The 24,327-nt window shown below is 40.2% G+C and overlaps 3 protein-coding genes across 10 annotated transcripts in view; 1 reads left to right on the top strand and 2 right to left on the bottom strand.

Moving 5' to 3' along the window:
- Window positions 1-46: 46 nt before the first annotated feature.
- On the bottom strand, window positions 47-4,132 carry zmp:0000000951 (uncharacterized). Its single transcript, XM_058375935.1, has 2 exons — window positions 2,323-4,132; window positions 47-2,201 (listed from the first exon to the last, which is right to left on the bottom strand). Exons 1-2 carry the CDS (start codon window positions 3,216-3,218, stop codon window positions 1,445-1,447), a joined length of 1,653 nt encoding a protein of 550 aa, XP_058231918.1. The 5' UTR covers window positions 3,219-4,132; the 3' UTR covers window positions 47-1,444.
- Window positions 4,133-7,237: 3,105 nt separating this feature from the next.
- upk1a (uroplakin 1a) lies at window positions 7,238-13,958 on the top strand. Its single transcript, XM_058376896.1, has 7 exons — window positions 7,238-7,397; window positions 8,162-8,362; window positions 8,450-8,524; window positions 9,141-9,248; window positions 11,308-11,484; window positions 11,699-11,782; window positions 13,141-13,958. Exons 1-7 carry the CDS (start codon window positions 7,335-7,337, stop codon window positions 13,186-13,188), a joined length of 756 nt encoding a protein of 251 aa, XP_058232879.1. The 5' UTR covers window positions 7,238-7,334; the 3' UTR covers window positions 13,189-13,958.
- An 878-nt stretch (window positions 13,959-14,836) lies between these two features.
- arhgap33 (Rho GTPase activating protein 33) overlaps window positions 14,837-24,327 on the bottom strand; it is a 47,025-nt gene continuing 37,534 nt past the window's right edge. For 7 of the 8 annotated variants that reach the window (XM_058376099.1, XM_058376101.1, XM_058376106.1 and 4 more), the window contains 8 exons: window positions 23,644-23,789; window positions 22,167-22,323; window positions 21,948-22,087; window positions 21,599-21,673; window positions 20,709-21,475; window positions 20,350-20,530; window positions 19,683-20,044; window positions 14,837-19,573 (listed from right to left, as the gene is read on the bottom strand). In XM_058376099.1, the coding sequence (XP_058232082.1) occupies window positions 17,213-19,573; window positions 19,683-20,044; window positions 20,350-20,530; window positions 20,709-21,475; window positions 21,599-21,673; window positions 21,948-22,087; window positions 22,167-22,323; window positions 23,644-23,789 (4,189 nt within the window). In that variant the 3' untranslated portion in view covers window positions 14,837-17,212. The remainder of the gene's footprint in view (window positions 19,574-19,682; window positions 20,045-20,349; window positions 20,531-20,708; window positions 21,476-21,598; window positions 21,674-21,947; window positions 22,088-22,166; window positions 22,324-23,643; window positions 23,790-24,327) is intronic. The other variant, XM_058376102.1, reaches the window with a different exon arrangement.

Genomic DNA, 24,327 nt, shown 5'->3' with positions numbered 1-24,327 from the left:
ATGAATTTCCTCGTGTGGAACATGTCTAGGAATGCAATGACTGTGTTGTTGATAAAGACATGGCTTCAGTGGAAAGAGATGTGGCTTCTGTGGAAGACAGCTGGTCTTTAGTTAACACAAAGAGATAAACACAACAGAAGGACTGCTGTTAAAGGAAAATAATCAGTGATAGAGTGGAGTGGGTCAGGGTTGATTAGTATCCAATAACAGCAATTCAGAAAGTGTTATATTCTTCTTATCCCACAACATTTTGCCAGTAACAGTATCAATTTATTTATTACAAATGACACAATCTACATGTTAACCATTTATTGTTGCTTTTAATATTTTGGAACATCTGGGAGACAAGTTAGTTCTTGATATCTATTAAGTTAAAGCAGTTGTACCCTTATCAGCCTTTTTTCTTTTTCTTAAAGTTAATAATATGACAAGAAATGCCTGTCAGGATACAGAAAAGACTCAACATAACTTGTCTGAATCTTACAGCTTACATTAACTATTACAAAGTACTGGCACTAAAGACTTCTTCCAAAAAAAGTTAACAACTTTAATTTCACACTTTAAAAAAAAAAAAAAAAAAAATTAATTCATGTCAAGTGTCCACCATAAAAGACTTTGAGTACACCATTACTACAGAAATGATAAAGCATTAGAATTAGAGAATTAATATAAACCAAATTAAATGACAGACGATACTAGCGTTGCCTACAAGGAAGAGTGAAAAAAACAGAATTCAACTTTACATTTATGGAATTTGGCAGACACCCTTATCCAGAGCAACTTACATTTATCTCATTGTTTATACAATTGAGGGTTAAGGGCCTGCAGAAATTGTAAATAAATTATACTCAAATAAATAAAGTATACTTAAACAGCTAAATGTAACCTGCTACCTCTGAGACACTCCGCCAAATGCATCTTTTCAAACTGCTGCTTATAACTGTGTCACAGGTCAGCAAAACCCACTCCAGAGGACAGTGCTTTCCTCCCTTTTACCTTCTTATGACACCTGAGATTGACTTGCATTGCTCTGATTCACAAAGAAGAGAGAGGGTAAACCATCCTATCCTCCCAGAGACCATGTCCAACTATTTTCCCTTGGCTTGTGGCCATGGAAGAATGCCACTGATTTGGGATTCAAACTTGATAATAATGGAAAAACACTTTTCTGTTGAGAACAACCAGATTCAGGTGTTTCTCAAATTGTGGCAAAAGGTCAAAATCTTTAAAACTAGGGCTAAATTCTAGATAGATAGATGCTAGATAGGCACCTCTGAAGTTCTATTACAAATACACACACACACACACTCCCAAGCAAACTGTTTACCTGAATAGAATTCATACATTCCAGCAGAGTCGTGCAACAAGTTAAACACCAAGAAGCACCATTACTTGGATGGATGAAGACCTCAATTATACAGTAGTGTAAAGGTCAGTTTATTTATCAGTTTATTTTGCAAGGGTCAGCCCTCTTCCAAAACACATCTTGCTCCAATAGTTTTGCCACATAATTAGCCAGAGCAACCCTCTTATGGCTTTCTAGTGCATCATTAAAAGTCTTTCTCATTTTGGGCAAATCCAGGGTCTCTGGATAGAGTGCAGAGACTAGATAGATGTTCTGTTTTAGACCCATCTTATCCAGAATCTCCTCATACCATCTCCTTACTTCTTCAATTGATTTCTCTTCAATCAAATCAGCCTTGGACAGAACGAGATAGCAAGATTTTCCCTGCGACAAAAGTTGCCTTAACAGCTGGATGTACCCCAGATTAAGCCTCAGGGGTGAGACCAGGATGTAGACATCACAGGGAGGTATTGGAGGAACTTGGCGTAATGTGAAGTTAGAAGATGCCATTTTAAAATCATCTATGCGGTCCAAGCCTGGGAGGTCCCACAGAAGAACATTGTGGTGTTCAGAGTACGGATATGTCACAGGCGTCTTTGTGGTTTCAAAGACCCCAACAGCGGAAGCTCCCTTGTCCCCATTCTTCAGGCCTAGGAAGGAGTTAAATAGGCTGGAACTGCCACAACCCGTCTCCCCTAAAAGACCTACATCCAGTCGAAAGTGCTCCAGGGCACTGAAAATGGAGAGCAGTTTGGAGGGTTGGTCGGTGAGATCGTGGGATTGAAAGAACACAAATATTCTGCCTAGGTCTTCGTGGCTCATCTTGCTGTTTTTAAAAGCAGATCTCGCCAGGGATCTGTGGAGTATTGACAATGCATACAGAAATTTTGAGTTGTCGGACACAGACTTTCAGAGATATCACAGAAAAGCTAAAGACTTAGCTAAAGTCATTTTAAGTTCACAGATTAACTACTTACCCTGTGCCATTACTCTTTGGGCTTCTAGGTTCACTTGTAAGATCCACCAAAAACCTACTGAAAGCCTTCTTGCGCAGTTCAGGTATAGCTTTCACCAGAACTTCAGCAATCTCTTCCAGCTCCCAAAGCTTAATACCTAGAGAAGGAAGACCTTGAGAAGTCTTCTGGTGCTTTGCATTCTCCACCGATTCAATTTCCAGCTTGTGTTTCTTCTGAAACTCCAAAGTGCGAGCTCTCATTCGTTCCCATGCACAGGTCTTGCAGGGACCAGACAGCTTTTCACGGACAATATCCATTTCTTGTTCAGCTTTAACCAGATACAAGGGCTTGTTCTTCTCACATTGCTCCATGGTGAGCTGCAGATGGTCCTCCTGGTGCAACTCCGTTGTGAGGACAACCAGTACATCATAGCTGTCTTGAAGTGAACTAGAACTTCCCTCGAGTGTCAAAATGCGGACGTTGGGGATTTGAGGGTGGACGAGCACTTGAGAAGAGTCAGGACTGTCTTCTGCAAAGTCATACGTAAATGTCATGAGTGAGTTTCTCTCAACACTGACCTTAGCGGACGGGTTAATGCTTGATCCATCATCTTCCTCATCTTCATCCTCTTCCTCATCACTTTCTTCATATTCATCAGTATCCTCTTCTCCTTCTTCTTCTTCTTCTTCTTCTTCTTCTTCTTCTTCTGCTTCTGGTTTCTCTTTTAATCCACAGACAGCAGAAGCAAGCCTTGCATTCGCCAACTTTGTTCCTCCTGTGACAGCTATATCTAATGGGAAATGTTCATAAAGTTCCAGCGCTGTCACAAGCCTGTTCTTAAATCCACTTGACTGCCAAGAAAATCTCCATTGAGCCAACACAGATTTTATCTGATCTTCTGGAAGTTTCCTTTCCATTCTCTTAGAAAACACCAAAAGCCAAATGTCAGAACCGGAACCAGTGTAACTAATGTCCGCCACAAATATCTATCAATATTGCTTTAAACAAAAGAGAAAAACGCTGTGCAGAGTTTTCAGCATTTACTGAAGCAGATAAAATGCATCTAACCTTCACATGGGAGTAAAAATGTGTCTGGATCATAATGCAGCTGAGTCAAAGTGCGACACATGATACCACACTTGGTCAATATGTTTTTGGCACTAATTCAATGCAAACACTTTTCAGGGCGTTTACGTGGTGTGTATAATTACGCTGAGCAAACAAAAGTAAGACATGGAATAGTTTGTGGACACGTTACACATACAACTTAACAGCTTAACCTTTCCTGGTGGTTCTTACTTTTTCACTGACTTTTGTGAAAATAACATGGAGTGTAATTTAATGCAAACATGGAGTCATGCAACGAAAAATATTTGTTTTTAAGCATTCTACTTCACTTCTTTTTCCCCATTTAGGATGTGTTCCTGGTGTTCTTAGAACAGGCTCTGGATCCACCACAACCCTGACCTGGAATAAAAAGTTACTGAAAATGAATAACTAAGTGGATATATAAATGAATGATGTCTTAGATGCTTTTCATTTGAATGGCTCTATATCCAAAATAGTCTGCTGGCTGTTTAATATCCTTAGACTATTCTTAGGATGTTCTCACCAAAACGTATGGCAGTGTACACGTCTGCACGGGAAGTAAAAATGTCACGTCACGTTCCAGGATTTGGGTTTCTTAGCATGCAGATTTGGTTATGTAAAGCATAATAAATAAGTAAATGTTTGCGTGATATTTCAAAAATCACATGAGCAAAGTGTTTGCACTTTAATAGTTGAGCAAATTGTCATTTGAAAAATATCGCAAAAATATTGTACCTGTCCTTGCCATATATCCTTGCAATAATTTCATAGAATTTCGGCTTTCCTAAATAATAAAAAAAATAAAATTATAACATTTGTTTTTTTCAGTTTAGCTGCAGTTGTGTCAGTCTATGGTCTAATACCTGCTGATCTGTACACAGAAAACCACAGAGACAAACACAAACCAGTTTTTAACTGCAGTCAAGCAAGCATTTAGTACAAACATATTTAGTATAAACACAGACCCTGTATGACACCACTTGCTTAAACAAAAAATGAAAAATATAGAAGTTAAACCAGAGATCTCCAGCAGATGTCAGAATTGCTGTACTGTACTATCTCGTGTAATCGTATTGATGGTTTATTTTCTCTTTAGTTAACTCTACTTGTACTATGGACTTGCGGTAGGTGCATTTTAAGTGTGTTTTTATCCCCAAAGTGTCCAACTGAATGAAAAATGTAGAGATTCCAATCTATTTTCCATGTTCGAGATGACTTGTTGAGAATATATCAATTTAGTTCAGGTTTCTATCAATATTAAGAGCAGTAATAGTAGTTTAATGCTAATACACATTAATTTATACATATTACTCAACTATGTATAGCATCATTCTTTTACCTTGAACATATAGCCCAAATCAGAGAGTCATTTATTTCAGCTGGGGTTAACTACTGTACTGGAAGTCCTGAGTTCTCAAAAAGATGGACAAATTCAATACTCCGATCCACTAGCACTGCTCGACTGGTCCCACCATCTCTCAGGGTACAAGGTACATCGGGACTCTTCTCTGTTCTGACATCATGGTGGTGGCATGAACTTCCCCTAGATGTCCGTACAGCCGAGTCACTGGCCGTCTTCAAACGACGAATGAAGACCTACCTCTTCCTGAAGCATTTGAACTAGCTCTTGTTTTTCCCTGTTTGTTTTATGTCTTGTTGCATGTTGTATGGAGATTATGTAGATAGTTTTTAGGCTGATGGCATCCTAAGTCATTGACAGAGACTTCAAAGCACTCTTGCACATTGCTCTGGATAAGAGAGTCTGCCAGAAATGTAAATGTAATTCACTTTTATTTTTATAGTGCTTTGAACAATGGACAATGTTGCAAAGCAGCTTTACAGGAATATATAAATTGAGGATATAAATTATGTATTTTTAATTGTACATGTATCCCTAATGATCAAGCCAGAGGTGGCAGTGGCAAAGAAAAGATATTAGAAAAAAAACATAAGAGGAACCAGACTCTCTCATCAGATCTAGCTTACTCCAGATCAGTAACTTCAACTGATTCAAAGTTTTCACTAGAGAAAGGACGGTATCTTAAATCTTCTCAAATCCCTGCACTGACTTCAGAATACTCCTGTCTATAAAACACTAAACATGTAGGAACATAATGCTGGATATGATGAGCCTGGCATCACTCTCAGGACATTAGAACTTTAGGAAAATACTAAGCCCAAAGAAGTGTATTTTAGCTCGTATGTTGCTCTTGGGTGGAATCAGAGTCTCAACATAAAACCCAGACTAAAACCTTTCCTCTTCAAGCTTCTTTCAAGTGTCTTTCCTTTTTGGTTTCCTTTCTTCTTTCTGAAAGCAACTTGAATTGCTTTGTGTATGGAATGCGCTATGTAAATAATTTAGCCTTGCCTTGCCTTACCTTGTGATATCTAGCAATAGCTGTTAACACAGTAAAAGCTATCTGGTAGTATTTCATAAAAATTGTCAAAGAAAAAAAATTAAAAACATTATTTATACACGAATGATCTGTATGTAAGAATCCAGGCAGATAGCTTTTTATTAACCTTCACAATAAAACTATTTAAGATACAGATATTTATTAGTCATCAGGAACAACAAATTAAATTAAATTAAATTAAATTAAATTAAATTAAATTAAATTAAATTAAATTAAATTAAATTAAATTAAATTAAATTAAATTAAATTAAATTAAATTAAATCACAACATACAGTAGAATCCTGTAAATGGTTCTTGAAAAAATGAAAAAAGTATTGAATTTCACAAAAAATGCATCCTTGGTTATACTAATTATTTAATACCAGCAGTTGGCTGTTGAAAGATTACTTGAATGTGTTGTTTCAGAGTCTTAGCTATACATTTTATTTTCTTTGACGGGATTAAATCAAGACCGGTGGTGAATTCAGCACTGGACACAACTGCATTATCATATATTTTTTTTAAAAAGCATCACATCCATTGTATAAGACACTATTAGATTATGAATGAGCAACAAATACCATTTATAATGCCGGCAATCCATGTCACTTTACATGAAACAAAATCAGCTGTAATTTACAGAACAAATCTAGGAATAAATGAGACTGTAAAGACTATTCACTAAGCTAAAAATATATATCACGCCTCACCCTTCTGACCACATAATAAAGTCATTTTAGACATGCCCTCTAGCTCTTTGTGTCTTTGCAACTTTTAATTGATATGACTGTATGATATGATACGAATACAAATTTCTCCTGACGAACCCAAGACCCATTAAAATAGATACGGAAAGAAGAACCTGGTCATTTTCTGGTCAAAGAAGTATTTCAGACAGGGGGAAAATGCTCCAACAATGCTATCCATCTCACTGTAATTTAATCCCAAGTGATAAACACAGAAGGCCACTTTGAAGTTATGAGAACAAATGTTCAGGAGTCATCACAGGTGGAGCAAGGTTCAATCTCGGGATGAGAAACACTCCCCTTCAGCATTCAGTCTTATGTCATTCGTTGAACAATACTTTGTTCCCACACTGCACTGCATTCCTCATGAATTTACACATTTAACACAACATACATTTAACTGGAGAGAAATAATGAACAGACGTTGAATGATTATAAACTGGGCATCAAACTATAAATGGGTTACCAGTGGATCGTCATAATTAGTACCAGTTTTTTTAACATATAGTGCTTAATCGCTTTGTTCAGATGTATTTGTCTGTGTGACATAAGGGAACAAACAGATCTGACCTCAAACCTGATTCAGAAAAGTGCTGTGATGATTTTTGAGGAAAGAAACCGAACTGGTTTGCTTACTTTTTCTACTCCTGGTTCCCGCTGAATAACTGATGGCGTAAACAGATCGAGCCTCTCCCCATCCTGTGATCCCAGGCTTTAAGTTTTCTTCAGCTGTAAGCTGCGCCACACTTCATTTGGTTTTATTTGTGCCACCGTGAGAAGACCTACGGAGACACTACAGCCATGGCAGGTGGATGCATCCTGGCTTTGATGGTCATTGTGGTTATATTGAACCTCTTTGCAGCGGTAAGTCTAAAAAATAATAATAATAATAATCATAAGAATAATAAAAAGTGTTAACAGTTATGTGTATAGTGACACAATACAATACTATAGCGTACGATTTCGTTCTATAATTAACCTCACGTTGTAATTTAGTATTTTCTTATTTGAAGACCAGTGTTTATCCATAAATTTCACAGTACACTGAAAATATATGAGACTCCTCAGAAGTTGCTACAAATGGACAAGAAAAAATTTTTTCTGACCAAACAGAATTGTTTCTGCTATTTCGTCCAAACAACAAGGAAATGTTTCATTGGTTACTAAATATGAAAAGCAAATTTAAAAAATGACCCACTAAAAAGACATTAATTACAAACAATTTAGCTAAAAACCCATAAGTGACCCATAAATCAATTATTAAAATGGCGTGTTTAAATGACGTGAGTGACTTTTACCTCAGGCTGTAAAAGGAAGTCTTTCTTTTACATTTAATAGTAATGGTTTTTCCATAAATAAATAACATTAGAAATGTAGGGATAGGTGAAGCATCTTCATTAGATCTGGAATTAAGTCTTTAAAATATGTAATTATATATATTTTTTTCCCTTTGAAATGCTATAATTTTACTTTAGTAGAGATATAAGCAAAACAGGAAATGTAGAAAATGGGGTGCATTCTGTATATCTATGAATGGACTAATGAATGCGACTTAGAGCATGTTAGCATTTGATCGATAAGATCGATGGGTTGTATTATTGGGTGAAAATTTGTATTTCTGCTCATAGTTGACAGGACTGGCGTTAATGGCATTAGCCATTTGGGTGGTCGTAGATCCGTATAAAATGTACCCAATATGTGCTGCATCGGGGAAGACTGATATCTTCGCAGCAGCCTGGATCGCCATCTTCACCGGTTTTGCCTACTTCTGCACTGCCATTTTTGGCATCTTCGCCGCTGTGAAAAGGAGACGGTCGCTCATGCTGACGGTATGCTCCTGTGAGGGGTTTTCAAAAGAAATAGCTGTCTTTGTTTTCAGGATGGATTGTGTTAAAAATGTTTACTTTGTTCAACAGTACCTGATCCTCATGTTCATCATCTTCGTTTTCGAATCTGCCTCCTGCATCACGGCGGTCACCAACAGAGACTATGTAAGTGTACAAGGAGCAGAGTCTCACTTCACGTCAGTAACACATCAGTTCTTACTTTCATATCAGGCTTAATTCTGTTAAAATGGCTAGACCTGCTAATAAAATGGGAAATAAATGATGAAAAAATAATTTTAGTACTCTTAATAGGGAACAGTTCCATTATAAACGTAAAGAAAAGTGACATATACTATTTGATTTGCCATATTCATATTTTCGCTTGCCAACTACTGCTTTTACAACTAACGTGGCTTCAGTGCCTTACTCTTCAAGCTAGTTAGCAAGCCAAGGTGTTAGCACTTTAGTGCCATAGTACTAGTTAAGCTATTAAATATTTTCTAGTTGTACACCTTCAAAAAAAATGTAATTGTCTGCACAAATAGACAAGCTGACAGTTTCTGTCAACTACAATTGCAAAAAGCTAATTGCACTTACTAAGCGAAGCTAACTAGCATACAGTAGACAAGCCTCATTGCTATTCATTACTACAAACTATTCAAACACAGGGTCACACAAGGTAACATCTCAAAAGCCAGTTATGCTAGCTTTAATATTTTCATTCATGTTTAGCTATGTTAGCATTTTTCTATATTTTTGTCCTTTCCTCTCTCTTTTGTAGCTGCTTGGAAACAGCAACCAGGTGAAGTATCAGATGTTGAAGTACTACACAGACAACAGTGTCCAAGGACAGCAGATCACTAGTACCTGGGACAAAGTAATGGGAGATGTAAGTACACCCAGTTCTGGAAAATTCTTTGCTTTTACTTCGTTGGGAGCCTCAATCTTCATGTTTTAATGAATTTCACATTAAATCACCACGGAGTGAGTAGCTTTTCACACAAGTGTGACACATTAGCTTGGAAGTTCTTCAACTTAGGCTTGATATGACATGTCTGACCCCACCTTTATTTCGTTATACACATTTCAAGTTGTGTGTGAACTATTCAGGAAGTAGAACAGGTACACATTCGCAATAAATATACAAGTTAAGGGTAATTGTAGCAATCGTTGTTGTTGCGTGAGAGAAAATATTTCTCTTAAATAAATTATATAATCTAAAAAGGGTACTGGGAATCTGACTTGGTTGCCAAAACACAGGTCTCAAGCTGGTAAAACATCTTCAGTTCTCTGTTTCCTTATTACTTCCCTAAATTGATCATTTAAAATCTTAAATTGAACGTATCTACCATGTGAAAATGAGTAGCAGTAATTCAGAAGCTGTTTCTTTATTACCAATACTTCTACCAGAACAGTTGGCAAGGATGGTCTACTAGTTCAACCAGTTTTGGCAGCTGGTAGACCTAACCATTTTTAGAGGCTATATATTAGACGGCTTGCTGTTTTGAGTTAACCCTTAAAGGTTCAACGTTTAACCCTATGTTACAGGGTTCCCCTGAACAGTCTAAGTACCATTTTAGAAAGTGTATATGGGGATACTGCTCAGTCATGGGTGTCTAATGAGCTCATGTATGCAGAAGGAGGTAAATAGTTATTTCCTCTTAGTGTGTTCAGCCACACCCTGACGTAGCATGTGCAGCTTTTCGAAAAGATGCTGATGGTTGGCTTAGAGGAAGCTGGTTGGTATCATTCAACAGATACTAGCTTGGTGATACCAATTAGTGGTAATTAGGAATTAGCTAAGACAAAAATAGTCAGAAATGTATATAAAAATATATAAAAATCATGGGTGCTGATCCAGGATCTTATTCATTAATGCCACTTACAGACTCTATAGAGACTTTGTTTTCTCCAGGGAATAGTTGGGTATTTTTTCTGTAACAAGACAAGCTGTAATTTCTTTATTAACATCAAGAAAGGGCAGTGAGGAAACCACTGTTTCTCGCTGTCGTAAGTGATAACAGGAAATAACTTGTCTTGCCGCCATTTTTCACCACATTAAAGTCTATCAAAATGGATAAAAAGGGTGCAATTCTTATTGAAATTGAAAATTCTTTTATTGGAATAACTGCATGTTAAATCCTTTCAGAATTTTGACAGACACTGAATCCATCAGGTATAACCCAAAGCCATTTTATAAAAAATGAAAGCCAGTATTATGGTGATTAAGCTTTAACTTCAAACTGTTAGTCCTCTGTCATGAGGAAAGCCTTCTCTTTTGGCCATACAGATGACATCAGGATATTGCAAAGCTTTTTTTGTGATTTATTGGCCATAGATTAATGATGTAGCCTTGTTAGGATCTTGATCCATCACCAAAAACAGGTCCTTCTAGTTCATACTGTTGCTTGTGAAATATCCATGCGAGAGGGAGAGAATTTTTCACTCCCACGAAATTTTGTTTATGTTATATACACCAGTGAATGTCAAAAATTTCAAACTTTTTCCACAACATCAGACTGAGCAAAATTAGAATGACTCACGTGTTTGAGTCATTCCAATTTTGCACAGGTTGAATAAAAATATATGGACTGCTATGCCATGGATCCAATGCCAAAGTATGGCTGCCTCTTTCTGCAAATTATTTCTATCAATTCCGAAAATCTTTAAGTTGGACTGGTTATACTAAAATGTAAATAATGTGTGTGTGTTACCCTGTGAACATCTTACCTTACTCATAGTATTCCCAGTATACGCTCTAGATCAATTGCAACCCTGACCAGGATAAAGCAGTTACTGAAGATGAATGATTGAATGAATGAATGAATGAATGAATGAATGAATCATTTTACATCTTGATTTCGATATATATTTGATTATTATTGAAGTGGTTTACCCAAAGAGTCATTTTAAAGTTCGAATTTTCAATCTATTTGTTCCCGATCTAGGCTCAATGCTGCGGGACAGACAGCCCACTGGACTGGGTGGAGTATAATTCCACCTTCATGCAGACGTCCGGCAACACATACCTCTGGCCCATCAATTGCTGCCGTAGTAATGTTGGCACTGGTGTGGTCGATCTAAATGCCTGCAAGCTTGGGCTGAGCAGTGCAATGTTCAACACGGTAGGCAGAACCAACATTTTACAGACCATAGCTTTATAGACCCAAGACTATTTGTTTACAGCAAGTAAAACCCATCTATCCTCATGAATTTTAGTATACGCTTTATCTTAATCTAATAGATAGAAGGTGGTAGAAGTAGAAGCTGAAGGCAAGAGTAAGTCATTCCTGGTTTACACTGTATTTAAAGTGAGTTTATTTGCTTTTATTCCTGCAGGGTTGTTTCAGCTACATCCAGTCTACATTGAATCGTTATACCTGGGCCATTAGCTGGTATGGCTTTTCCGTACAAATGTTCATGGTGAGTCTTAGACATTTTTTTTTTTCCTGGAAAAAAACTAATTATTTTCAGGTCCTGAGGATTTGTCAGTGTTGTAGATGAGAAATAGTATACACTAGTGCAACACCATATAACCGTCACATTATTATTTTTCCTGACAAGATTATGATACAAAAGCAGAAAAGCATATATGTGTGGCTGTCTGGGAAAAGCTGTCAGATGTTGCTGGTTCTGAAATTCAATATTGTTTTACTGCATAAATATATTTCGGTGAAACAATATTGAATTTTCAGTTCATCAGACCATATAATGCTCAAAGATAAAAGAAAACCACATGAGCTACATCATGTGATCAGGTTATGTAAGAACATGAAATGATTATGTCCATCAGCACAATCTGGAAAAGTCTGAACATATATGGCTTTCATGAAAGGGTAGCTTGGAAAAAAGGCCCTTGTCTCCAAAAAGAATATGACAGCACGAGTTAGGAATGCAACAATGCATCTGAACAAAGCAGAAACGTTCTGGAACAATATCCTTTGGACTGATGAAACCAAGGTGGAGATGTTTGGTCATCATGCACCGTGCCATATTTGGCAAAAGCCAAACATAGCACATCACCACAAACACCTCATGGCAATTGTTAAGCAGGGTGGTGGAGGGGTGATGATTTGAGCGTGGCAGAACCTGAGAGAATTATGTATTCCATTTTATGTGAGAATATTCTTGAGACAAATGTCAGGCCAGCTGAACAGCAGATTGAACCGAATTGAAATTGTGACACGTGACAGGGCATGACAGTGATCCCAAGAACACAAGTAAATCTATATCTGAACAACTAAATGTAATGGCCAAGTCGAAGTCAAGACCTCAACCCTACTGAGATGACCACTGTGCATGATTGAACATCACTGAATTGACAGTATTGTAAGGAAGAGTGGGCCAAAATTCCTCCAAAAGGATTTAAGACCTACAAACTCCTGCAGAAACCATTGCAAAAGCTGGCTGTACATATTACTGAATTATAAGTTGTACTTATTATTTAACTGGCCTTCTGGTGGTCCAGCAGCAGGAGCCTGGGCTCTCGATTCCTGGGCAGGGCGCTAACCCAGCCACTGAAGAGTTAACTCTCAGTCCTGGGTTAAATGGGAGGGTTGGGTCAGAAAGGGCATCTGGCGTAATATTATATCTCTTATATTATTTAAATATTTATATATTTTTCCCAGGCCAACACACAAGCCTTTGTCATGCTCCTTAGTCAGAAATTCTAACTGACTCTTGACTTCAGGACTGACTGATCATTACCAATAATGTTTCCTTAAGACTTATCAAAAATGTTGTTTTGCTAATACCTTTTATTTTCTCTCTTCTCCATTCAGTTTTTCGTCCTCCTGTTTGGCATTGTGTACGTCATACTCCTGGAATAAACTGAATTTTCATCCAAAAATGCTAATGTGGCTTATGAATAAAATCTAATACGTACCTGTTTAGATTTTGTTCATCTATAGCATTCTCGCCTTTGGAACAGTGCCACTTGTGAACTTGCCATTTCTGCCAAGATCTTCCTTCAAGGCAAACGTTGATACCGGACCCTGATTGCACAACACTTTTCACACAGTTTTCCATTTCATGACTGCTTGTAACATGTTTGGTCTTTGAATGGCACGAGTGGCTTTGTTCCTTTTGAACTTTCGTGGGTTTTCATTATAGATTTCATTCCATTCTTTAAAAACAACAGTCCTTTTCATGGGTTTTTTTTCCTCTTATGGCAATTGTACATTTACAGTAATATATATATATTTATACTATGTTTTAAATCAGTTAAATGTATACATATGTGGACTGTTATAATTGTGTTAATAAACCTGTTTTCCTTTATTTATTCTATATTTGTATGCTGGCCCTATGTAACAGGACTTTCACCATGGTGACAGTTACACCCAGTAAACTACAACACAAACAAGATACCTGATTCCACATAGGAGTCGAATTCTGAAGGCATCTAATCTTAGTCATGTCTGTGTGTATCTGGGAGTGGATCCTGTGACAAAGAGGCTGACTAGTTTTACAGGATATTCCTCTTGGAGATAGAGAGAGAGAGAAATTCCACTCTCATGTTATAGCTGAAAACAAAACAATACAACCTATTCTTACAGCATAAATAATAACAACAAATAAATGAATTATGTATACTGTATATATTTCTGTGTATTTTATTCCTTACCCATACTGCCTTTTTTTAAAAAGTATTTTCTTATCCATAACTAACTAACAATAACAATTATTCATGCTTACTCAAAGCACATCTGGGGCGTGTGTCATGAGTTTCAGAACTATTAACACAATGGATCTGTAATTCACTCCCTTTATAACAATAAAATGTTGTAGGTTCAAAGCATAGCAGTAGCATTTCCACCCATCTCATACCAATGCGTTAAAAAATAAAATAAAGTATACAACACAAGGTGTTGTGATGCCCCAAACTTGATTGCTTTCCAGTTGAAGCATACCACAAACTGATTTCATTCTTATATCGCAGTTGCCAATTATTACATTTCTTTTTATTCACAGACCATCATACCTTTAATTATTTCCTGGTTAAAATAATTTAAATACCATTTGAAATTGGATTTAATGTTGTGGAATGGCCATGAGCGAGACAAGTTATTACTTTCATTCCAGCAATCCCCCCTCCCCACTATCTTGAAGTTAATTAGACAAAGAATAACACAACGTGACCCATTAGAGAGAAGTCCTCTGTCCTGAGGTGCTCACACTGGTGATGTTCTATAAATATTAAATAAAAGAAATCTCCACACAGAAAGAATCGCTATCAAAAATCCCACAATTGCCCATTTTTATATTAGAGGAGCTGTTGCTATAGAAACAATTTTATCAATGGATGTATTACAACAAGCGCAGTAATAGAAATATGATTCGTCTCTCAGATAGCACTACTATGCGAGCTGCTGTTACGGAAAATTAATCAATGCCTATTGACCAATCAGATTTGAGAATTCAAAAAGCAATGCGTTATAAAAAATAAATAAAAATAAAATCACACACAACACTTAATATGACTGATGCATCCAAGTTTTTTTGTTTTTTTTTTTAATTCACACATTGGTAAATATTACAAAACATGGTGAATTGCCTTTTTGCAAAGTGCTACAAGGCAAAAAAGAGACCACTGAACAGGATGTTTAGGTTTAAAGCACATAAACCAACACGCGCGCACACACACACACACACACACGCACACATGCACACACACACACACACCTATTGAAATACATACATAACATTTGGAGTAAAGAGTTACTATGTTGTAGGAAATCTTTCCCTTGTACTTCACTGCATAGTTATGGATAAAAAAGACAAAAGAGCCTTCACACACTCTCTCTTTCTCTCTCTGTCTCTCTCTCTCTCTCTCTCTCTCACACACACAACTAAACTTTGTACCCTAAAGACTTCAACAAAGTTGCTCAATCATGAGCAAACAAACAAAAATAAAAATAAAAATGTGCAATGTATTCACCTTAAACATTTAGGGCCAGCTATTTAAGGACACCAGACATACTGCTAACGAGAAAGAAGCAATTAAAGGCTCGTGTATCCCTATTAACACTGACTCAAGAGGTAATGTTCAAGTCTCGGCACGTTACGAAACAAGTGCTCAAGGAAAGGCATCCGTTGCTAGGAAACCACTTCAGGTGTTATCCCAGTTCCACCCTTAACAGGTGCACAACTACGTTTCTGGAAAGCTACCCTCCTACTAAACACAACCTAAAAAAGCCATCACACCCAAATCCATTCATTGGAGAGCTTTTCAGGCGTGCTTTAATTTTTAAGTCAGGTGTGTTTAAACTAAGGGTAGCTCACCAGAAGCTCGCTTGACCTAAAGAATCCTCACATTGTCATATTGCATTACAATAGTGTTGAGCTGCCCAACCCTGTTTCTGCTGAACTTTGGCAGTATGCAGGAACTACCTAATAAACGTGGCTCCAATATTTTTGATAAGTCTCGAGGGGGATGAGGGACAGGAGTGTTGGTGTCAGAACTTCATCGTAAAACTAACATTTTACACACGTCCGTTGTGATAATTTAATCATTAAGTGAACGCATTTGTGAGAACTTTTTAACAATTCCTCAGACTCGGGGGGGTGGTGGGGTGGGGGGACAACAGGCATCACAACCAGACAAACAGTGCCCATCAAAAATTTGGAGACGTTAATAATTAATGAAATGTTTAATTATATGTCGAAATATTCTTTACTAAACAGTCTGTTTTTCCAGACCTGCTCTGCCATGACTCAAACCTTTCCATCCAACTCCTCCCAGAGCAGCTAGATTGGATTAAGTTTAGGTGACTGGTCAGGGCGTTTCATTGCACAAAGCACCTCCTCCGAATAATAATATTATTAATAATAACAACAAAGATGTCCTAAAACTTTTGATGGGCCATGCAGCAAAAAACTACGGCGCAACTATGAGGAAACCTCTGTATTTACCATTAACGTAATGACTGATGCATTGATTAGCACATCTGTTGACAGTTCAGCTATGAAATTCAACATCCAGTATTCATGATTACATGTGCAGTACCTTCCAACAACATGGACACATGCGAGTACACACACACACACAAATGTACGCAGATGCACCCATATACGTTATCCCTTAAGCACATGGCAGTGTTCCGTCACGTTCTTTCGTGTACGTTTTATAGGACATAGAAGACTATTGTGACACAAGCATCCATACACAAATGAAAACGCATGCCCTTTATCTCTCTCTCTCAAACACACACAGAACAATGACTAAAAACTATAATAACATTCCTATTCTTTGCAATCTTTGAAATAGCAAAAAAAAAAAAACCTTAAAATGTTCTTTGTAATGAAGTTAAATTAACTTAAAGTTAAAAAGCTGTAAAAATGAAAATGTCAGACTGCTACAAACAGAAAAATACTGAGGCAAAATAAAACAAAAGTCGCTTCTTTAGAACCAGCCAGCAGCATAAAGGTTACCATCAAATTATTTTAGCATTAAAAAAGAAATACTAAGCTTATTTTCCTGTACACCACTCTCTGTCCTGTCACCTAGTGTCCTGGCAATATACTCAAACCCAGAATGTACCTAAAGCAGAATTACGCCACCATGCAGAATACCTGATACTCCCTTCAGAGGGACAGCAGCCATACAACTCTCTGATGCCCTCTGCTGGACAACACAGTGTCTACTGGAATGTTTACATATCTAAGCCACTATATGGTTCACTTCTTTGATTTTCCTAACCATCATGCCCTACCCTCTCTGTCTACTTCTCTTTCCTTTACTCTAAAAGTCCAGTTATGCAGCACAGCAGTGGGGTTATTTTAGGACATTCCTCCCAATGGATTTCACTTCCAGTCCAAAGAATATTTTTACCCTTGCCATTGGTTTGTGCTTTAACAGTAACTGCGAGTCTGACCCTCTGTGTGAATGGACCAATTAGGACCAGATAGACTGCCCTGGCGATTCAAGTCCCTCTGGTTTCGAAGTCCTGGCGGTCGAAGAGCAGGATCCAGGATCACATCCCTCCTGGGAGCGTTGGGATATGGGGGGAGCACTGGACCTGCCTGGTATGGGTACTGGTTGTATGGATTAACTTCCATTTGAGTCCCATATCCTCTTGGTGTGCTTAGTGCCAAGTTTGAGAAGGCCACCAGAGGAGGAGTAGAGGTATGGGGTGTGTCTGGGTGAGCCTGAATGTTATGACTGGTAGAATCTTGACAGTGAGGTCTTGTTGGGTATGGGTTTGGTGTTGTGCTTTCTGCCTGGGGAGTTGGGATAAAGTCTTGGCTTCTGTAAAACTTTAGGACTTGGTCGCCAGATGGCATAACATCAAAAGCTTGTCTGTACTGGCCACTGGAAGAACGGCGCATGGGATCTTGGCGTTGAAAGGCTCCGGAGCCTTCTCGTGGCAGACCTTGGCTCTCAAAATGACCCCGAGAAGCTCCTGGGTTGTAGGCAGGTGGTGGGCGCTTATGATGTTGGCTGGGATATGGGTTAGGAGGGTACTCAAAATGGGGAGAGGAAGATGCAGAGGATGAAGTGGCAACACCTGGACCCTCTCTTTCATCCTCTGCAAGCTTCTCAATCAACAGTGAAGCAATGTCCTTCCCTGTCATTGCCTGACTAGGCTCTGAGCTTGAGCTTTGCGGGTCAGAGTGGCTGCGAAAGTGCATTGTATCAGAGGCTGTGGGTATCTCCAGTGCCTTGGAATCTGAGGCACTATCGTCTTGAGTGGGACTTTCAAAACTTGTGCACTCTTGATCTAGGGCTTTGTGTGCAGGCTGCTGCTCATCCTCTGTAGACGGCTCAGGAGGGTGTGAGGAAGGTTCTGCCCCTTGGTGGGCATCTCCGTCCAGATCTGTGGTGGCCCAAGTTTTAGCATTCATTCCAGCACTTGGAGGGCTGGTGAAAGGGTAGTTCACATAAATGGGTTCATCTTTGGATGGTTGGTTAAATGCTTGTATCTGGGAGGTTTGGGATGGATGGGCTTGATGTGATTTTGACATGGATGGCTGAAGATGGCTCAGTTGTCCCTCCTCTTGACCAGAAGTCTCAAAATAGCGATAGCACACCTTCCCATTTTCGAAGTATGGATGTAGCTGGGAGGCGGTAAGGTTGGACGAGGGCGAACGCATGGAACAGTGTAGGCTACGTTGGTGCACAGACAGAGGCATCAGTCCCCCAGATGAACCCAAGCCAGAGGCAGCAGGGATGGGGTGCAGCTCGCTGCGGGTCAGCCTGACAGAGGAGGAGGTCTGACGCTGCAGCCGAGGGTGACCACGAGGACCTGGTGGGTTGTGAGAATGACGGTGAGAATGAGAATGAGAGAAGGAGGAGGAGTGTGAGTGAGCTGCAGTCCAGGCACGTGTAGCCTCAGAGGACCAAAGCTGAGGAGCACGGGTAGATCCTTGCACTTGCGAGTAGGGGGGTGGGTGATGACCCCGAGACTGGGGCCTCTGATTGGCTGGTTCTGAAAGCCGGTAGTTCCCATCCACATCTAACCTCATGTTTTGGTAGCTATGCTGGGAGTAGCTAGGTGGATGTTCAGGGGCACTAATCTCATAGTATAAATTCTCCATGTTGGAGGGATCTTCAGAAGATGAGAATGCAGGTCGGATATGAGTCTGTGCCTGCTGTTGCTGCATGAGAGGGTGAGAAGTTGCAACCTGTGCTGCCTGGTTGGCCAATCTGGCTGCATGGTAACGAGACAGTGCATCGGATGTGTTGCTAATGCGCTCAGAAAAAGCTCTCGAAAGGGGAGGGTTGACTTGAGCTGGCCCCACCATGCGCCGGATGCGACCAGCATCCAGGGAGCGACGCATAAAGTCATGCCGATCAGTTTTGGAGATTGGGGGCCTCGGTGGGGCAGAATCCAGTGGCCTAGGGGGCACTTTGGGGCGTGTGGGCTGGAAGGCATGTATGTGAGCCAAAGGGGAGCTCTCTGACCTGGAATGCAGGAGCTGGGAATGAGCTTGGTTAGGGGATTTGGACTCAGAGCCTGGCATCTGCTGCTGGAGGTGTGGAGCAGAGAACTGCCGGCCATATGCTGGGGGTTTCCTCTGTGAAGGAACCTCACTAGCAGCAGGTGGGCTGGATTTAGGAGTCTGATTTGGAGGTGCGGGAAGCTGTGGCTTCTGGTTGTATGTGGGGCTTGGGGTTTTCTCATTGTCCCCTGAGGAACTACTAGCAGACAGCTCACTGTTAGATGTTCCAGAGTCAGAAACTGAGGCATCAGAGGAGAGCGTACCTGTGTCCTGAAAAGCAAAGAAGCAATACGCTGATGAAACAGTGTTGTACAGCTGTATTCTGCGCATCATGGATTTTTATTAAGACTATTAGATTATAAAACTCGCACAAACACACCTGGCCTGGAGGTGATCTTGGCTCTTCCTCCTCCTGTTCCAAGCCTGTAGTCTTTTCAGGAGCACTAACTTCACCTCCACCCTCAGACATCCACACAGACAGGGGACGCACAGTAGAGTACAGCTGGTCTGAATCAGAGGACAGCATAGCCCCTGCATCAGCAGACAGGGACCGCTGGAAACGGGTGTCAGCATCAGGGGGACTCCCGGCCTGACGGGGGCAATAGGGAGGAGAGGCACCTTGCCGAAGAGCTTTGTTGGCACTTTCGGTCAGTGCCAGAGCCATAAGGCGTGCTGGATTTTTAGGAGGAGGTGGAGGGGGCTTTTGGGAGGGCAGGGGAGCACCAGTGGGACCAATAATACCTGAAAGAGCAGAGAGTTGTACAGAGAGTTTAGTAGTTAGGAGTCTAATGATATTAAAGAAGGGCCGATGATGGCAATAGTCACTGATCAATCCTAAGCTTATATTTCAGAGAATCAATAATAAACATGCTGCGTTTCTATGGACATAGATTCAGCCTTGCAAAGGAAATAATAATTATGAATTCTGTAAGGATCCTCCACTCAATTCATAAACATTTAACATACATATTAAACAAGCTTAAATATCTACATCCTATGACTAGGTATGTGGCCAGATCACAGGGACAAAATGACTGAACACTCACTAGGGCCTCTGAGCTTAACCTCGTGACCAAACTTGTTGCTTAGTTCCTGTTGGCAGCTCTCTGTAAGCTGGAAGTCACAAGACTTCAGCAGCATAGATATCATTTGGGGTGGCTGGGAGGGTCCACCACCTGGGTTTCCGGACTGCAATTCGCCAGCTCGGCCGCCAATCATTTCCAGCACCTGAAAGATAACAAGATTCATTACCAATGCATAAAAATGTCCATATATAGGCAGAGACATGACAATATTTATTTAAGGTTAATGTAAATGTACCATTCTAATAGTATTAATATCAAGGATAGCACATTTTATTAAAATTAATTAATTAATTATTCAACTCTTTATGAGTGAAATTCACCTTGGCAGGCACGCTGATGGCAATGGGGTCCGATATATCCAGTGGAGGAGACTTTGGTGCTTTTGGTGAAAGAGCATGCACCACCTTTTTTGTAAATGAGCGCCTTTCCTGTGGAGGTTGACCAGAGGATACAGAAGTTGGCGGGGCAGTAGGCTGGCTTTGGGAGGGACTAAGGTTGGTATCTCCAGGCTGTGTGGTGCCGGGGGCAGGGGCATTAAGAGCAGGAGGTCTATGCTGACAGAACACCTGTTGGGTTGGAGCAGCTGCGGCCAAAATCAGACTCCTACGTGCTGCTGCTTCTGACTGGTTGAGCACAGAATCTGGGTCTTCTGTGATAGAACGCTGACTTCCAGAACGGGCGTGTGCTTGGCGGCTCAGACAACGGTAGGGAGGAGGAGTGGCTGCAGATGGAGATTCCCTATCACCAGGGGCAACGGGGCCACTGCTTCCGATTCCTATCGGCCCCTCATCCGGGAAAGTGGGGCTAAAGTCAACCACGTCCTCAGCCATCCAGGATGTGGCAGGGTCCTGTGAGAAATCAGGCAGCATGTATACTCCCTCCTCATCATCTTCATCATCCTCCTCATCATTAACGTCTCGGGCCTCGTCAGGCAGCAAGCTGTCGTATGAGCGGCTGGGCGGGATTTGTGAAGGAACTGGCTGAGACAGGAGCTGAGGGTCCATGGAGGCAGCCAGAGAAAGACCATCGCTACTAGAGCGAGGTCTTCGTAAGCGCTGCAGCTTCCCCGGACCTGACCATAAGATTACTAAAAATTATTATAAAAATTACTCTTTAATAAGTATAGGCAAACTAGTTCACTAGTTAATTTTTCAAGCAATTAATCTCTTTAAATAAATAAGCTTTACTGTATGAGAGAATTTGTTCTTACCTGCTCCACTGTGTTGTGAAGAAAGAGACTCCTCACTCTTAGCTGACCGCAGGGTGACACTGTCCACTCTGCAGCCTAAAGTGTGACACAATCACAGACACACAGTAATGATTCTCCTTCAACAACGATACATTATCGTATTACATGTATAAATGTTATGGTTTTATATTAGTTTATAGCATACTTATAAGCAAGCTTAGTAGATCATATTTGTCTTTTCTTATATATATATATATATATTTCTCCGTTTTTCACTGTACTGTAAATTTCAGGATTTACATGTCCCATTACACCACACATTACTGATCCTCATGGATCACACTTAAAGTAATCTGGACTTTCTTTCTACCTGCGTGAGATGTGGACGGCTGAAAAAGCGAGGTGATCCTGATGGGCTTACGACGGCCTGAGCCTGCAGGCTTCCCGATAGCAAAGAACGTCTTCCAGCTCCCTCCAGCTGCCTTCCGTACCTTTGGCCCTCTTTTCCGTCTACACAGAGAGAAAGATTTAAATTACATGTCGTCGGAAAGTTGTAGCAGAAAACACGTTTTTGTTTAGACAGCCAGACCTGTGAGTAGGGAGGTCCAGCACAGTGTGGAAGCGATCCTGTAAGGGGTGAGAAGATCCTTGAAGGAGCAGAGGAGCCTGGGAACGAGCCTGGGCTTCCTCCAGAGATAGCAGCCTGGTGGATACAAAGGACTTGGGTCTGGTCAGGGATTGCCGAGCTGGAGAGAAACAAAAAAGGAGTGGGAGTCAGATGTGGCTGAAGTGGAGAGTCAGAAGGCTATAATCGAGGGGCAACAGCTGAAAAGGCAGCTGTAACGGAAGCTGATTTCATCCTTGACAGGAAAAGAAAGAGCCATAGGGAAGCTTTAGAAAGTGAGGACACATCAGGATGATCAGATCCTGATCCCGTACGACAGCACAAAAGAGTTCTTCAACATAGCGCGCAGACGTACAAACCAGAGTCACCTAACCTGGATACTCAGAGGTTACACTTAAAGCTTGCATAAACACTGAACATCAGCACATCAATTCTGCTTGCTAGAGTTCACAGAGGAAAGGCAAAGGGCTTTGACACAATGCTAAAAAGCCTCAATATTCTTTACAGCAATTTAAAATTTTGACCAATAGTGCACAAATAAGCAAAGCTGACGAACATAAAGCACACATTAAACTGAGATTAAATGATTTACCTTCCTTGTTTGTCTCAAAAACACCAAATACTGAACACTGACCCACACCATTTCCTCACTGATTTCTGAAATAAAACTTCTTAATAATGCTGAAAACTATACATAAAAATAACAGAATTAAAACGACAAGCTGACTACAACAAAATGTTTATAAATTTGTTAAAATGAATTTATTTATCTTTTTTTTTTCTGTACAAACATAGATAGATTCTTTACAAAAGGGTCTATGCAATGCCTGGATCTCTTCAGCTGTAAAAAAAATAAAATAAAACAATAAAAAAAAAAAAATCATATCCTTCACACAAAAGCCAGTCAGGACTAGAAACTGTATGCAATTTGCACACTATAAAGCAAATACAGCATTCTGGGTATCTGAGGCATCATTATGACCAATGAGTCCAAGCTTTGAAAGATTTCATATGACGGAGAAACGCCGCTGGTCTGCATCAAGGTCAGGAAAGTCGGGGCCAGGTTCTGGGGCCTCCCCACGCGCTTCCTGCAGACTAACCAACCGTGTTCTCGGAGGCCGGCGTGGGATCTTGCGCTCTGAGCCTCCTGCTGTTATAGAAACACACATGCTACAAACTTTCTGTTTCACCATATACTCCCACAAATTCAGCTCAGCTTCAATGTGGAAGCTACTCCCTTCCCTGCTAATATAAGAGCAGTGAATCATCTCATATTGTCATGGTTTAAAAATTAGCAGCAAAGATGAGATCATTTCCTGTGCTACTGAAAAGATGCATGTGTGGTTTTCTGGTACTGTGGCAGATTTATAATGAATCTTGACTTTTGGAATTAAGGTAAAAAAGCAGGGCTGAGATCTGTTACGATGAAGGAGAAACGTACCTGCGGCAAACCGTCCCACCGATGTAAATGAATCACTGAAGAGCACCTCTACGTTGGTGAGCAAGAACTCCACCACCACAGACTGGATGCGCACCTCTTTAAACGGGTCAGCGCCGTTGAGTCCCGCTGCCTCGATCTCCTTAGATCTAGCACACACAACCAGCAGAACATCATGTGTTTTATTGAGGGTTTGTTCTCTGCCCTTTTCCGAAAATATTAAGCCCACTCCTTATACCTCAGGTTACAAATTACAACCAGACCAATAGTTCTAATAAGAAACTATAGTTAATAATAAGAAACTATAGTTCTAATAAGTTTTATAAAAATCTCCAGCAAGTGATCTCCTCATCATGGCGCCTGTTAGTGGGTGGGATATATTAGGCAGCAAGTTAACATTTTGTCCTCAAAGTTGATGTGTTAGAAGAAGGAAAAATGGGCAAGCGTAAGGATTTGAGTGAGTCTGACAAGGGCCTAATTGTGATGGCTAGACTACTGGATCAGAGCATCTCCAAAACTGCAGCCCGTTCTGCAGTGGTCAGTATCTATCAAAAGTGGTGAACCGGTGACAGGGTCATGGGAGGCCAAGGCTCAGTGCTGCACGTGAGGAGAGAAGGCTGGCCTGGGTGGTCTGATCCAAAAGATGTGCTACTGTTGCTCAAATTGCTGAAGAAGTTAATGCTAGTT

Source organism: Hemibagrus wyckioides, linkage group LG23, assembly GCF_019097595.1.
Source record: "Hemibagrus wyckioides isolate EC202008001 linkage group LG23, SWU_Hwy_1.0, whole genome shotgun sequence".
In the NCBI taxonomy this organism is placed as follows: Eukaryota; Metazoa; Chordata; class Actinopteri; order Siluriformes; family Bagridae; genus Hemibagrus; species Hemibagrus wyckioides.
The sequence above is the reverse complement of the archived record's forward strand: the minus strand, read 5'-3'. Positions and strand labels throughout refer to the sequence as shown.